At 30.5% G+C, this 15,094-nt stretch overlaps 1 protein-coding gene and 1 long non-coding RNA gene across 3 annotated transcripts in view; one reads left to right on the forward strand and one right to left on the reverse strand.

Annotated features, from left to right (window-relative positions):
* Nucleotides 1-64: 64 nt before the first annotated feature.
* LOC127710912 (uncharacterized) lies at nucleotides 65-6,021 on the forward strand. Its single transcript, XR_007986394.1, has 2 exons — nucleotides 65-188; nucleotides 3,910-6,021. It is a non-coding gene; the product is annotated as an uncharacterized LOC127710912 (long non-coding RNA).
* A 5,830-nt stretch (nucleotides 6,022-11,851) lies between these two features.
* Nucleotides 11,852-15,094, reverse strand: part of LOC127710621 (adiponectin receptor protein-like) — a 40,566-nt gene continuing 37,323 nt past the window's right edge. For both annotated transcript variants that reach the window (XM_052216569.1, XM_052216574.1), the window contains one exon: nucleotides 11,852-14,435. In XM_052216569.1, the coding sequence (XP_052072529.1) occupies nucleotides 14,307-14,435 (129 nt within the window). In that variant the 3' untranslated portion in view covers nucleotides 11,852-14,306. The remainder of the gene's footprint in view (nucleotides 14,436-15,094) is intronic.

A 15,094-nucleotide genomic window follows, 5' to 3' on the forward strand; every position in this document is an offset into this window, starting at 1 on the left:
ATTTTCACATGGGCGCAGACATGTTAGATTGACACATGCGTAATGATGTTTCTAATGTCAACAACAAAACCGGAAGTGAAATAATAAAATCAGCTGCCACCGGCGAAGTGTTGACCCTTCCTGTCCTAGTACAAGGACACTGGACTGACATTTAAATATTCAGCTAGACAAAGAGCGATTCTAAGCAGGTACATATATTTGATCGACAAAGTGATATTCTGGACACCGGTACTGTGAACATTGACCCCCCTTTTCAGTATGCTATATTAAAGCATAGACATATATAAGATAATTTGATTAATATTATACGCAGGTCTTATTTTTGAAAAAGGGCAATTCAGCCATTTAAAATAGCATGATATTTTTGTCTTCAAATAAACAGCAAATTTACATACTCATAATGTCTGTTTCATATCATATAGACCTTATCGCTATTTGGGAATCTGCGCCACTTGACCAGAGAATCTGCTCCACTTGAACTATTTACGATAACAACAATCACTTTTCCTTTGTGGCCTCAGACATTTTCCGTTATGACGTCAAAATTTAACTGGAAATTTTGTGATGTCCAGTAATGGCGGACAAATTGCCTTAAGGTGTAAACTCGTTTGGTTATTAAGAGGCTGGACCATAAAGGTATTATTCGAATAAATTCTAACTTCATTAGCAAGATCAAACAGCTCATTTGGCAAAAGTCACTTAAACCGAATTCCTTCATTTTTCACATATTGTCTAAATATTCCGGTGTACATTGTATCTGTTAACGGCATATGATACAGTTAGAGGGGATGTAATGACGTTGCTAACGTAAAATGTTTAAGAAAAAATATGTAATTTTTTATTACTAATATGTTATTTTCGCGACGTCAAACTTTGACATTTTGGGAAAAGATGCATTTTTCGACTAATTTTTATTATTCAGACTGATTTAACTTAAAAACAGGTTCATTAACACCTCTTTTTTAAAATGACATTAGGTTTGATTCTGTACGAAGCTTATTTGTTACAATTTTTATGAAAAAGTCACTGATGAAATTTTTTTAAATTCGATAAATATACAGCAAAAATTTCTAAAATCATGAAATTTTGATAAAAATGAATTATTTCCAAAGAATTTCAAATTTAGGGCATACTTTTGTAAAGAAGATTTTCCAAATGTTTTTACAAAAATCCGCTTTTGTTTATCTTTTGAAACAAAAAAGTTAAGTATGTCTATCCAAAGAATAGAAATGTCCAAAAAACTGAAATTTTGAGTAAATGTCTAAAATTTTGACCCCATTTATCTCTTAAAGTAGCACATGAAGGTATATTTTTTATTACATATTTGAATTGACTAGGTGAAAAATAGCTTGTTTGCAAATTTTTCGTAAAAATATCACCGTGGACTCAAAAATGTATTGTATGCCCTTAATTATTTTGCCTTAGGACGCTAGAGTCAATTTATATGGCCTTTTATCCTGTCAACGGTTTTGTCTGTAAGTGAAACCACAGATGTTTGGGTCATGGTCCTTATTTTCTTTTTTCTTAGACTAAATGTTTAATATTTCAGAAACACAATTTCTTCTACTTTCTTCTTATTTTCATTTAATGGATGTGGTCTTGCTCCTATTCATACGATCTTACTGTTATTGTAAGATCGTATATAGGAGCAAGAACACATTAAATAACTAAAAATAATTTGAAATATTAAAGAAATTTTAACAATAAAAACAAATTTAAGCACCAAAATAATTTTTAAAAAATTAAAGAGAGATGTGGTTCAATGACATTCAAATTTCATTTTTAGAAACTCTTAATTGAGGGACACCTTTTCAACATTGATCATGTTACATGTAATTACCTGGACCTTATGCATATGGTCGCCAAATGCATATATATGGGAAGTACTGACAGAAAATAAAAGAAGGATTTAGGATTACCAATCTCATGAATCTAACTTTCAAAATCTGATTTCTCTGCTGTAGGGAGAGTGAAAAAGTTGACAAGGAAATTGTACAAATACTATTTTCATTACATATTTATATTTGTCATTATAATACTTTTTGGTAATCAAGTGTAATAAATTTGCTGGAAGTTGTATGCCAAGATATGTTTTCTAAAAAAATTCTAATTAAAAAAAAAACAAAACCGGATAACTTTGAATATCTGATTTATTACAATAATTTTTTTTAAAGATTTTGGATTATTCACTTAAGTTTATTGATCTTTATTTTGATTTTGCTATTGCAAACAGGACGTAATCCTCTATAAAACAATTAATATATGACATCAATTTTATAACAAACAAAGGAATGAAATCTTCAATATTCAGATAATGTTTTCAAGTTTTATTATATAAAAAAAGTATACCTGAAAACATCAGAGATATAGACACATAGATGTGTTAGGTAATGCTATGATTTTGAAAATGAATATCCTTGCCTGACCAGTCAGAGCTGAAAATAGATAACCTTGCATAAGACAGGATGTAATGAATATTCTGCAACACAAAATGCTGGAAACAATTATGTATAAAAGTGAAAATTGTACGTCCGTCCCTCCGTCCGTACGTTCCTCCCAAAATTGGTTTCCGTTCTCTAACTTTAGTTTGCCTCAACCAAATGTTATGAAACTTATATACAATGCTTATTACCACAAAACACAGATCAAGTTTGAATTTTGAAGGCATCACTTTTACTGTCTAGAGTTATGCCCCTTTACAAATGGAAAAATTGCTACATTTTTTGTTTCCGTTCTCTAACATTAGTTTGCCTCAACTAAATGTTATGAAACTTATACACAATGCTTATTACTTTAAAACACAAATCAAGTTTGAATTTTGGTGGTGTCACCTTTACCACTCTAGAGTTATGCCCCTTTATAACATTATATGCAAGCAGGGGCATCATCTGTGTCCCATGGACACATTCCCCATTTATTCACATATATTTTACTGTCAGGATATAACATGTTTAATTCAAATGGATGTCTGATTGTTATGAATACAGAAGACTTTTTAAAAGTCTTTTTCTTGTATGAAAGCATATTTTGGACAATATTGCAATATTTCGAATTACTATGTATAGAAATTTTGGAACAAATTCTTGCACAAATAAAAAAATAATTTTTTGGTAGACAGCAGAGCTTGAGCCAGACTATAGTATTTGTTGTTATAGAACAGTCTGAACATCCAAATTGTACTTAAGCCCAGCAGTATTGTTTAATTTCAGAACTTATTGAATTGTATGTTACATGCCAGAAATTGTTAAATGTTTTACCTTTATTGAGCAGTTTCATAAGTTTATTTTCCTTATATTTTATATGAGCTGGCTTTATTGTACATTGTACATTGTGAAATGAATATAAAAAGAATGTGTTACCATGCTTGAGAATGCTGTAAAAAAATCCTTGAAAACATGTTTTCCCATGCCAACTGTCACCTCATATGTTGCAGGAAATTCCCTTTTCAAGAAAAATAAAAGTTCATGGTACATGTATGTCATGTATATTCTGCAGCATTTTTGACAAAATACAAATATTTGTCGTCTGTTTATTTGAAAAAGACAAAAAAGTGTTTTGTAATTCTCATGATTGATAATTTTTTGCTAATGTTCTTTTTTTTTAAATTTTAATCCTAACAGGACTCCTGTGATATTAGATTTTTTTATTGCATTGTTATTATAAACAAAACTACCGGTAGTAATAATGGGACATTGACTTTCATCACACTAACAGTTTTTCCCCCTGAAACTGTTACCAACTACGCTTAAATGTATTAAACATTAATTATTGAAAAAAAGACTTCACTTCACACTTTTGTTATTTTGAATTTTAGTAGTAAATGTGCATATAGTTGAGTTTAGTTGTACATGTATATGTATAAAATACAACATTTTTTCATAAAATTAATTTTTATATCTTTATTTTCAGAAATGACGAATACAGATGTGGTACCCCAGAAACCACTTCCTGCTGTAGCTAGATTCTTTTTCTATGGTCTTCATGGACTTTTTGATGAGATTGTCTTCACAGCTTTGTTTGACCTATTTTTAGAACCTCATGGCAATGCACAACTAAAAGGCTACACAACCATTTACTCCTTCTTCATTTATGGTAGTTGCAGCTTAGTTGTAGAACGACTATATGTTTTCTTATACTTGAAGCATGGCATTCCATGGTATACGAGAACAGCCATCTATCTCCTAGTATTATATACATGGGAGTTATCATTCGGCCTGGTTCTACGACAGTTTGATGCATGTTCATGGGATTACAGTCACTATGATTACAACTTTATGGGTCTGATTACCCTTGAATATGCACCAGGATGGATTGTTCTATGTCTATGGCAGGATGTTATAGCTGACTTTCTACTTAGTCTTTCAATAAATGTAAAAAGTGATGAAAAGGATGACAAAATAAAGGCAGCATGATAAATTCTTATTGTGATTTTTGTTAACATTTTACAGATATAGGACTTATTTAATAATGTAGTGTTAGCTTTCATTTCAAAGTAAAATGACAATAATTCAAATTTCTAGAATAGCCTTTAGAAAGTTTAACGTACCATTTTAGATTAACAGAGTGAAAGTATAAACAAAAAAGGAATTTAATGAAAGAATTTGTAGAAAGTTTTGAAATACTCTACAAAAAGGATGACACTTTAAAAAGGAAAAAAAATCATAAAAATATATATGTTAGTCTTTTTTTGTGTTGTTGATTAATTTGCTGTTTTATTTGTTGTCAATTTAATGACCAAGCAATTTACTTTGCAGAGAAGATATATTTATTTATTTTTTTAGAGTGTTAGTATTCAGGTACATGTCATACATCTTTAGTAATTATTTAGTTCTTGATGGTGCAGTGAAACAATAAGATTTTTTTTGCATTTTGTTTAATATATTCTGTTATTTTAACGTTATTCTGTATTTATGGTAACAGCCCATACAGCATTATCAGAATGTAAAGATGATAGTTTGATACATACTTTTTACTCCATTAATTTGACAATCATACTGTAATATGATTGATCGATTGATTGGTGTTTAACTTCACTTTCAACACTAATGTGATATTTTGTGGTAGTCAGTTTTTATTGGTGGATGAAGCAGGAGTGCCAGGAGAGAACCACCATCCTCTGGTAGGAAAACAGACAATTTAGATTGGAGTTGAGCTCACCTGCGGGAATTGAACTCACAACCTCAGTGTTGAGAGGCTAGTGATACAGTAGTTCCACTACTTAGACCATTCGGCCACTGAGGACCCACATAGTATAATAATGACAGCCTTTGGATTGTTGAAATTCTGTTCAATATCAGTATTAATACAGAAGAATATTTTATTCCAATTAAAATTCTATTATTAATATTCTAAGAATATTTTATTCCAATTAGTACACATGAATTTGATCTGAGATGTATGCGGTAGGCCTACAAACTACTTAATACATTTAAGGAAAATTACAAAGATTGTCAAAATGGGTTTAATTTTGAGATTTAGGTACAGGTAAAACCTGTCACCAAAAAAGATATTTAGCATGTTTAGTCAGAAGATAGATTTTGTATGTAAGGATACTAATTTCAGTCAAATGTTTGGTGAGGTTGTTCCTTAGGGGATCCAGTAAAATCCTCCTGACTCTGTGTCCAGTCTTATTCATATCTATAACAACATAAAAAAGACATATAAAACTAGACCTGCCTTTTTTTATAAATACAATTGTACTAGGATGATATGTGTGTATTGTTGATAACTGTAGTCAAGGGAACAATGTATGTATAAATTTGTTTGTAAATCTGCATTATTGTTTGATTATATATATTTCTTTGTTAAAGCCTATGAAACTTTCATACTTTTTTTTTCAAATGTATTGTTTACTTTTTTAGATAGTTTTATGATAATATTGCAATCACATTACCGGTATATGCAATCAGATGTTATTCAATTGTCTTAATGTTGTGATAAATACTGCTAACATGTTTGTTTATGATGACTTGAATTTGTATTGTTTTTTTATGTAGACAAGGAATAAATTTTTGTGAAATATCTTGTGTTCATAATTGAATAGTGCATATAAAATGATGACAGAGTTTGCAGTCAGTATTCAAATGTAAAAAGATATTATTTTTAAATAAGCAGTTTAACTGTTTAAATACATTGAGCATGCTTTCAGTAACTGCAAGCATTCTTTGATCAGGCATTATATCAGTGTTTTTGTTGTGTTTAATCAGAGACATATATATGTATATACATGTCTCTGGTTTCTCTGGTTTAATATATTGATATTATAAAGTTGCATACAAGTGCTTTTGCAAAACTGATATTTTATTGCACATTCTTTGTAGCATTTATCATTTAAACAAATGGAGATTATAAAGGGGTTAAGTCCTTAAACAACATGTTTAACCCCAAAACATGTTCTTTTGCCTGTCCCAAGTCTGGAACTTTTTCAATGGTTTTTGTCTCGCCTTGACGGAGTAAAAAAGCGAGACATAGGTATGCCGGCGGCGGCGGCTTTAAAAATGTATTAGTTTGTGATTAGGTCTAGTTTATGCTGAATCACTAGTGGTAGGTCAATGAAATTTGGTATGCAGTTGTATTAGCATTGGCACATCTCATTCCCATGGAGATTATTTGGCCCTGCTTCCTCAATCATGGTCTATTGACTTTGAAACTTTGCTTAGTTTACATATGTATTAGTTAGTGATTAGGTCAGTTCAAGGTGAACCACTAATGGTACCGTAGGTCAATGATATTTGGTATGCAGTTGTATAAGCATTGGCACATCTCATTTCCATGGAGATTATTTGGTTTCGCCCCCTCAGTCATGGTCTATTGACTTCGAAACTTTTGCTTAGTTTACATGTATTAATTTGTGATTAGATCAGTTTAAGATGAACCACTAATGTTAAGTCAATGATATTTGGTATGCAAATGTATTGGCATTTGCAAGTTTTGTTTCCATGGAGATTATATGGCCCATTCCCTCATTATGGTTCATTGACTTTGAAACTTTTACATAGTTTACAAGTTAATGTTTGTGTTTAGGTTTGTTTAAAGGGAACGACTTATGAAAAGTCAATGGTATTTGGTATGCAGTTGTATTAGCATTGGCACATCTCATTTCCATGGTGATTATTTAGCCCTGTACCTTCAGTCATGGTTCATTGACTTTGAATATTTGCATAACTTATATGTTAAAGTATTGCTATTTTAATTTCAACATTTGCATGATCCAAATAACAAATAGGCATCACAAATCTCTGTGTTAACAGTTTATTAGTTATATCTTAGTGTTGCTGTCCTTTAATGGATTTGGTGTTGCTGGCAGATCTTTGGTAGTCTACTTGTCAAGACTCTGGGCAATTGAGGATGTGACATATAATCTATTACTGAAGACTGTATGTTGACCTCTATGAATTGTTTGTGTTGTTAGGATGTTTGGTATCCATTTAATGTCCCATCTGATCATATTGCTCCTCAAGGATTTATACATCATTGGCTTTCAAATTTTGGTTTTGAGCATTCCTGATGAAGGACAATCCTAAAAAAGTGCTTCAGATTCACCAAACTTATAAAAGTGCTATTTTTTGGTAAACAGTTACTGCCCCTAATTGATGATTTTGAATCAATTTTTCTTGTTTTTGCCTATAATCTTGAAAATTATTATAGATAGAAGGATAAAAGAACAGAGTTCCAATGTCCCTCGTGTTGCACATATTTTATCTATCCAGGGGCAATAACTAAAAAAACACTTTTTTTTGTTGTTCTTTAAAACAATTTATAGTTAAAAAGCGTGCACGGGGGACAAAAAAGTTTTTTTTATTGTATACTAAATATTTCAAACAGACCGTCAAGGGCATTACTTATAGTATACTATGTTTTATAAACAGTTGTCCCCGTGAGAGTGCTAACAAGACCATTTTCCATAAATTTAATATTTCCAAGGGTCATAACCTCTTTTAAAAAAGTTGATCGTCGACCATTATAGAACTTGTCCGAGATATTGCTGATATTAACCTATGGTATAAGTTTTATAAAAATCTGGCAAGAATTGTACCCGTGAGAGCGCTAATGAGGCCATTTTCCATAAATTTAATATTTCCAAGGGGCATAACTCATTTAATAAAGTCGATCGGCCACCATTATAGAACTTGTCTGAGATATTGCTGATATTAACCTATTGTATAAGTTTTATAAAAATCTGGCAAGAATTGTACCTGTGAGAGCGCTAACAAGACCTGACGGACGGACGCCTGGCATTTCCATGTCCCCCACAAAGCATTACGCAGGGGACAAAAATGCATAAACAAATTATCAGCATTACAAACTGCAGGGTAAAGATTGCATTAATTTTGCAGTGGGAAATAAAAATTAAACAAAGCATTGTATAAGCATTGAAAGGCAATACATGTACTATGATTTGGAGATATATTCTTATGTACATAACTGTTTTTGGTTCAATTACAATGGAAGATAACTTCAATTTTAAATATTTAACATTGACATCATTGATATCTTTAGAATAGATAAATTCATGTACCAGGCACCACCTATGTAATTTGTTTACAAGTATGGTTAAACACAATATAAACAAAGGAAATGTGATATGATTGCTAATGAGTGAACATCCATTAGAGTCCAAATGAACGGATTTAAGCTATTATAGGTCACCATACAACCATCAACAATGAGTAAAACCAATACTGTATAGTGAGCTATAAAAGGCCCCAACATGACAAAATGTGAAACAATTCAAACAAAAAACCAACTGAACAATAAATGAAAAACAAACATACCAGAGGGCAACCAACACAAATACTAAATTACATCATTTTGTAACTTGAACATCTGAGTACCTGAGTATATATTTCATTGATAAATTAATTTCTTGAAATGTACATGGATAGGATGTATAGAATCTTGTGCTCAAAGCACTATCTTATTTTGCTCTTAAAAGGAGTGATAAGATCTGGAAACTATCAAGCCAGTTCCCCAAGGGTTTTGATTGAATGAATGCAACCTTTCCTGAAAATGCCAATGTGACCAAAACCATCTGACGATTTCTTTGAGTAGTAATTGCAAATAAATGATTATTTCTGACTTATTTTAGGATTTTTTGCCCATTATATTGAAAACCATCAATTGAATTCTGAGAGGAGTTATTTCCCTTTAATATTTTTTGACTAATTTTAGTGTTTTTTGCCTATTATCTTGAAAACTTCAATAGATGAATAGATACAGTAAAAACCAAAAATTATTAGCAATACAAAAACTACAAAATGCCTATATAACTAAAATGATCACATGACTACTCATAGGAGTTATTGCCTTTAAGGTAGCACAACAGTGTATTTCAGGAAAATTTTGGAGGTCATATTTGAATAGCTATACCTTGAATATTTAAAAAGATATTTAAAGACAAATGAAGTACCATGTTATAGGAGAAATAGCCAAGAAAAAATTCCAAAAGAGATGGTAAAACCACCATTATCTGAATGCTTCTAAAAATGACCATATCTGAAAGAAAATTTAAAACAAGAATGTGTCCATAGTACACGGATGCCCCACTCGCACTATCATTTTCTATGTTCAGTGGACCGTGAAATTGGGGTCAAAACTCTAATTTGGCATTAAAATTAGAAAGATCATATCATAGGGAACATGTGTACTAAGATTCAAGTTGATTGCACTTCCAACTTCATCAAAAACTACCTTGACCAAAAACTTTAACCTGAAGCGGGACAGACAGACAGACGGACGCACAGACCGAAACCATTGTCAGCTTATGAGATACTACATGTTTGTTTATTCAAAAATCAAGTAAAAACAGAGAAATATATACACAAGGATGTGCAAAAGGCTTGAAGGGTTTGTTTTGAGTTGAAGAGAAGTTCAAAATGAATAACATGTTCATCCAAAATTAATAAAAATAATATTTGGTTTCTGGAACTAAGCAGAATTTTAACAATTCTGATTTATCAACAAAACTTAGAAATTGATTCAGAAACATAAAAAATTTTTGATGTAAAAATTATTCTCCCTCTTATGGACTACTGATGTATTGTTTGTGGGAGAATGTCATAATGAAAGAATACAAAGAATATCAAAACTTCAAAAAAGAGCAGAAAGATTAATATTAGATGCATATCCTTTATCCAGTTTACCTCTTAGAGGTAAGCCATTTGATTTTGGGAGGGGAAGGGGGGGTGAGAGCTTAGTAGATTTTGAAAATAATTATTTGATCGTAAGAATATTTTTTCTTATTCAATATCAAAATGGCATATTTTTGTAAGAAGGTCTGCATTCAAGCAAATAATACTAGTATGTTATTCTGACCTCTATTTTTTGCTCAGTTGGCTTTTTTATATTGACTACTTTACACCAAAGTTCATATCTCTGCTATAGCATAATGATTTTTCCATGAAGATCAACTACATTGAACCAGAGTACATTGTAAATCAGCATCCATATTGAATAGCTTTACTGTAGCTTCCAGACATTTTTTTTGTCTTTCTATGACAAAAAAACATTAAAGTTGTGACATAGGCATTACTTTGCTCAACAATAATGCTGGCTTTCTTATTAGCATGAGTTTTCTGATTATATTCATTTCAGAAAAAGTACATAGCCTAAACCATTAATATTCAGTATGCTACAGGCGTGTATCCAGGATTTGATGTAGGGGAGGGGCTCCTTAGAACTAAGAGTTAGAGGACCATATTTTGACAAAGAATTGGCTGTAATTTTACCAATAAATTACCTTTTTTCTTCTATGTTTAGAGGGAGGGATGGGCACGCAGTGGGTATTATATATAGAGTCTCTAAAGAGCCTGTGTCGCTCACCTAGGTCTATGTGCATCTTCAAAAATAAACACTCTCCAACATTGTGGACTAAAATAGAATTCATGACAAAAATCTATTTTCTGTTGATCATGTATTGCTGATCATTTTTTCTGTTTTTCTTGATCTTCTTAAGATTTTGTCCAAAACACAAAAAAAAGGGTAAAAAAAATCATTCTTTAAGGGCAATCATTCCTATAAAGTCTACTAAAGATTTTGGCAAAATTTGACTAATTTGTAGATCTTGTCTAGCTAATTATTTTTGCTATTTCAAGTGTTTATCATTTATAGTTTTTAAGATAATAGGCAAACAGGTTTAACCCTGCTACATTCTGTATGTGCCTGTCCAAAGTCAGGAGCCTGTAATTCAGTGGTTGTCATTTGTTGCTGTATATATTTATTTTTCGCTTATTGTTTTTTTACATAAATCAGGCTGTTAGTTTTCTTGTTTGAATTGTTTTGCATTTGTCATTTAGGGCCTTTTATAGCTAACAATGGGTATGGGTTTTGCTCATTGCTGAAGGCCGTAGGGTGACCTATAGTTGTTAACTTCCACGTCATTTAGTCTCTGGTGGAGAGTTGTCTCATTGGCAATCATACCACATCTTCTTATTTTTTATAAACAAGGTCATTGCAGTATACCATCTGCTTTGTGAGTGGAGTGCATAATAAGAATAACTTTATCCTTATAATGATAATAATCTATGAAGCCTGACAATTGCACTATGCCATTAAGTTTATGTGGTGTTATGTAAATAAGTATTCATTTATGGAATTCATATTTGTAATATTTTTTATATGCCTTCTGAAACCTTTTTTTGAAGATTAATATAGCTTCTTATTAAGTAAACAGTTCTATTAAGACTTTTAAAAATGACATAATATGAAATTAGAGGCCAAATATCCATGGGTTATAGAAATGAAGAAAACAGAATCTGGATATCAAAGAAAGCATCAATGAAATTTTAATTATAAATTAAAATGTAACATATCATAGCCTTTTGTGGGCATTTAGCATTTAAAACAACAACTCTTGTAAGCGTTTTATAGGAATTTAATTACAAAATACAATGAATATCAACATATCTGTATATCTCTTATCTACAAGTAACAGTTACAACATCACTACAATTAGAAAACAAAAGAAATTTTGGCAACTGTGATTTCTTTCAAATGTCATCATTTTACAAGTCACCTGACTTTATCCACTAGCCAAGAGATTTTCACCACTGAAAAATTTTAATAGGTCCAATTCTGATGATCAAAACAAATCATTTACTTTCAATTTAGTATGGTCAAATTAACATGCCGTTAAATCAAGTTTTTCCTGATTTTAGCTTTTTATCTATTTCTTTAAAGACAAATTACTGTCCATTATCATACATTTTTTTGTAATATCTTTATTCAAAGGGAGATAAGCTCATTATTTTCTCTTACAGTTATTACAGTTCTTTTCATTGCACTGTACAAACAATGAATCTATAGATTCTAAAATATTCAACTGTTACACTCAAAATTGATCTTCTGCTTTTTTCTCGATTGTTTCAACATGTCAGCATTAATATGTGACAAACCATTCGACAATTATGATTCCTGAGATGTTTATGAATATCAATAAATTTCACACACACCAAATAATAAATCATTAAAGAACTTGGCAATGTTTCAAATGAAAATCAATCTTTAAAAATTACAAATGTTTGCAGACCTCAGCCATGATTTTGCGGTCGCCAGACAAAGAAATTTGCAACAAGAATACAAATTCAATATAAAGTCATTCATTAATTTTAGGCTTAGTATGGCTAGAAATAATATTATTAATGTTGAAAGGCTGATAAAAAAAACCAAATACACATATTTTTAAATCAATCTAGTATCCAAAATGCATAAAAAGTAGTGAATTAATCTGTTCTTTCCACCAAACAAAGAATAACATTCAAAATAACCTTCAATTTTTTCATTATCTCCTATTTTCAAACTGACAAGATAGACTTTTGATTACACTACAATCACATACATGTATCACAATGATCTACGAATGCATAAACCTGTTTATATATAACAGACACGAGAATCTTATCACTAAGTCACAATTTTTTTAAATCAAATAATAAAAGTTTCTATTACATTTGTATTTCATGTACAAATAAAACCATGTGAAGTATTCCTTGTACATGGATTTTCTCTCTCACTATGTCAGATTGTTGAAGAAGTTATCAATAAATTAATATATATTTCAAATAAAAAGTGTTGATGTAACATGTTTCGACCCATATTAACATTATTTAAGATCCTCCATTGTACACTTTAATGTTGAAATATATCTTGTAAACAATATTGAATAACTAAATGAAAAAATATGAAAACACATGTATGATTTTCAAATTGAACAATATAAAAACCATTATGCTCTGGGTTGTTGGTAATTTAATTTTTAAATCATTGATAAATAAATCAAAATTTCTTTAATCAATCAAGTTCATTAACTCAAATATATTAATACAATTTGTAAGAACAATGTGAAGAGGATATTTATCAACAATTTAGTAGGAACTGTTTTAGTTAACTTAAACACATGTCTCTCCTTCATCTATAGAAGTCACTTCAGTAATGGAAAGGCCAAAATCTATGGTGCACTCTAAAGTTTTTGTTCCTCAATTTTGTACTTTTACAACAAGGTATACCTCTTATACTAGTTTTACTGTTTCTTTTCATAATATCAAAATTGTCTTCATAGAATAATAATTAATTGACAAATGAAAGTTAGCAAACTAGCTTCTTTGGTAAAAGAAGTCAAGTTTTTTTCATATTGTGAAAACAAATAATAATGATAAAGCACTTTAAATTGGATTTTTTTAAAGATCAATTAGTTAATTCACTTGTGTATATACAAATATATGAGGAAAACATAAAATGATAAAATAAAATTAACTGACTAAATAAACTCGTTCTTGACAAACAATATTTACAAACATCATTTTCCTAATCAATGCTAATGTTGTACATGTATCAAAAGATTTCGGGAATAACCTATTTTTACTGACAATTATTCTGACAAATAAAATTAGAAATGTTCAGATCTATAGAGTTACTCTAGTATTATTTCATTTGTGTATATTAAGTTATCATTTATATAATAATAACATGAAAACAATGAAGTAAACTGAATCAAAATTTGCTCTTTTCTCTTTGTTTTCTGTAAAGTAATTCATAATTCAATCGAGTAGTTCTCTGAAATTATACTACTATTCTTATTCAAATGATTCACTCCATTATTTTAATTTTTTTTTAAAGACGAGTATAAAACCACTTAACTGTACAATATAATAAATAATGATATGTGTCCTCAGTGTTGAATCAATATCTAAGTGGAAACAATAAAACATAACAGCATGTAACCACTCATCATGGAGGGCTAAAAATCTGTATCACACCAGTCAGAAACTCTCGTATAACATTTCCCCTATCCTACAATCCTCTGTTTCTATCTAACTACTAATATCTGTAGCAAGACAATCTCCAAGTGTTAAACGGTAACTAGCAATCTGTGTTATACCATGGTAATGAACAAAAGCTGCGGCCAGAACAAATACATGAAATATTTGATGACTCTGACACTAAAAAATCAAAAAAAGACAATAATTAGTATTATTTTACCAATTAACTCTTCCCACAATAGGAGACTCTCCCATTTTAATTTTCTGTCTAACAACACATCTTGGTGAGAGGTCAAAGTCTAATTATAGGACAAAATCTCTCCAAAATACATTTAAACTAAACATGTTTTTGTTACTTTCCAGAAAAAAGTACTATTATTAGTTGAACACAGCGAGAACTGATTTTTCATCATAAAATTTACTAAGTCAATAGGTATATTGTTTTAACTATCAACTGGTCTTTTAACAAAATTGGGTAATTTCAAATATTTTCTACAATATGGAGATGTTTATGTTTAATAAAAATCAATAATCGACTGTCTTCTCTACACCTGTGTCACCATAATAGCAGTGCATTCATTAAGACCCGGTACCCGGTTCTTTTACCCGCCTACGGAAGCGTCTGGTACCGGCAGAAAAAATAAAAATACCAAAAAAAATGTGTAATATTCTTTTGAAGATCGTTCAAATCTAATTTCTTTCTTTCCTTGATAATCTCCGTTCTACGCCGTTCATGTGTATGTTTATAGGTGTCTTCGTCGAAGTCCGCGTTAAAGTATAGATCTATCTTCTGCCAATTCAGGCACACCTCCAAAGTAATTATAAACCATGTGTCTGTA

Source organism: Mytilus californianus, unplaced genomic scaffold (genome assembly GCF_021869535.1).
Source record: "Mytilus californianus isolate M0D057914Y unplaced genomic scaffold, xbMytCali1.0.p SCAF_1, whole genome shotgun sequence".
NCBI lineage: Eukaryota > Metazoa > Mollusca > Bivalvia > Mytilida > Mytilidae > Mytilus > Mytilus californianus.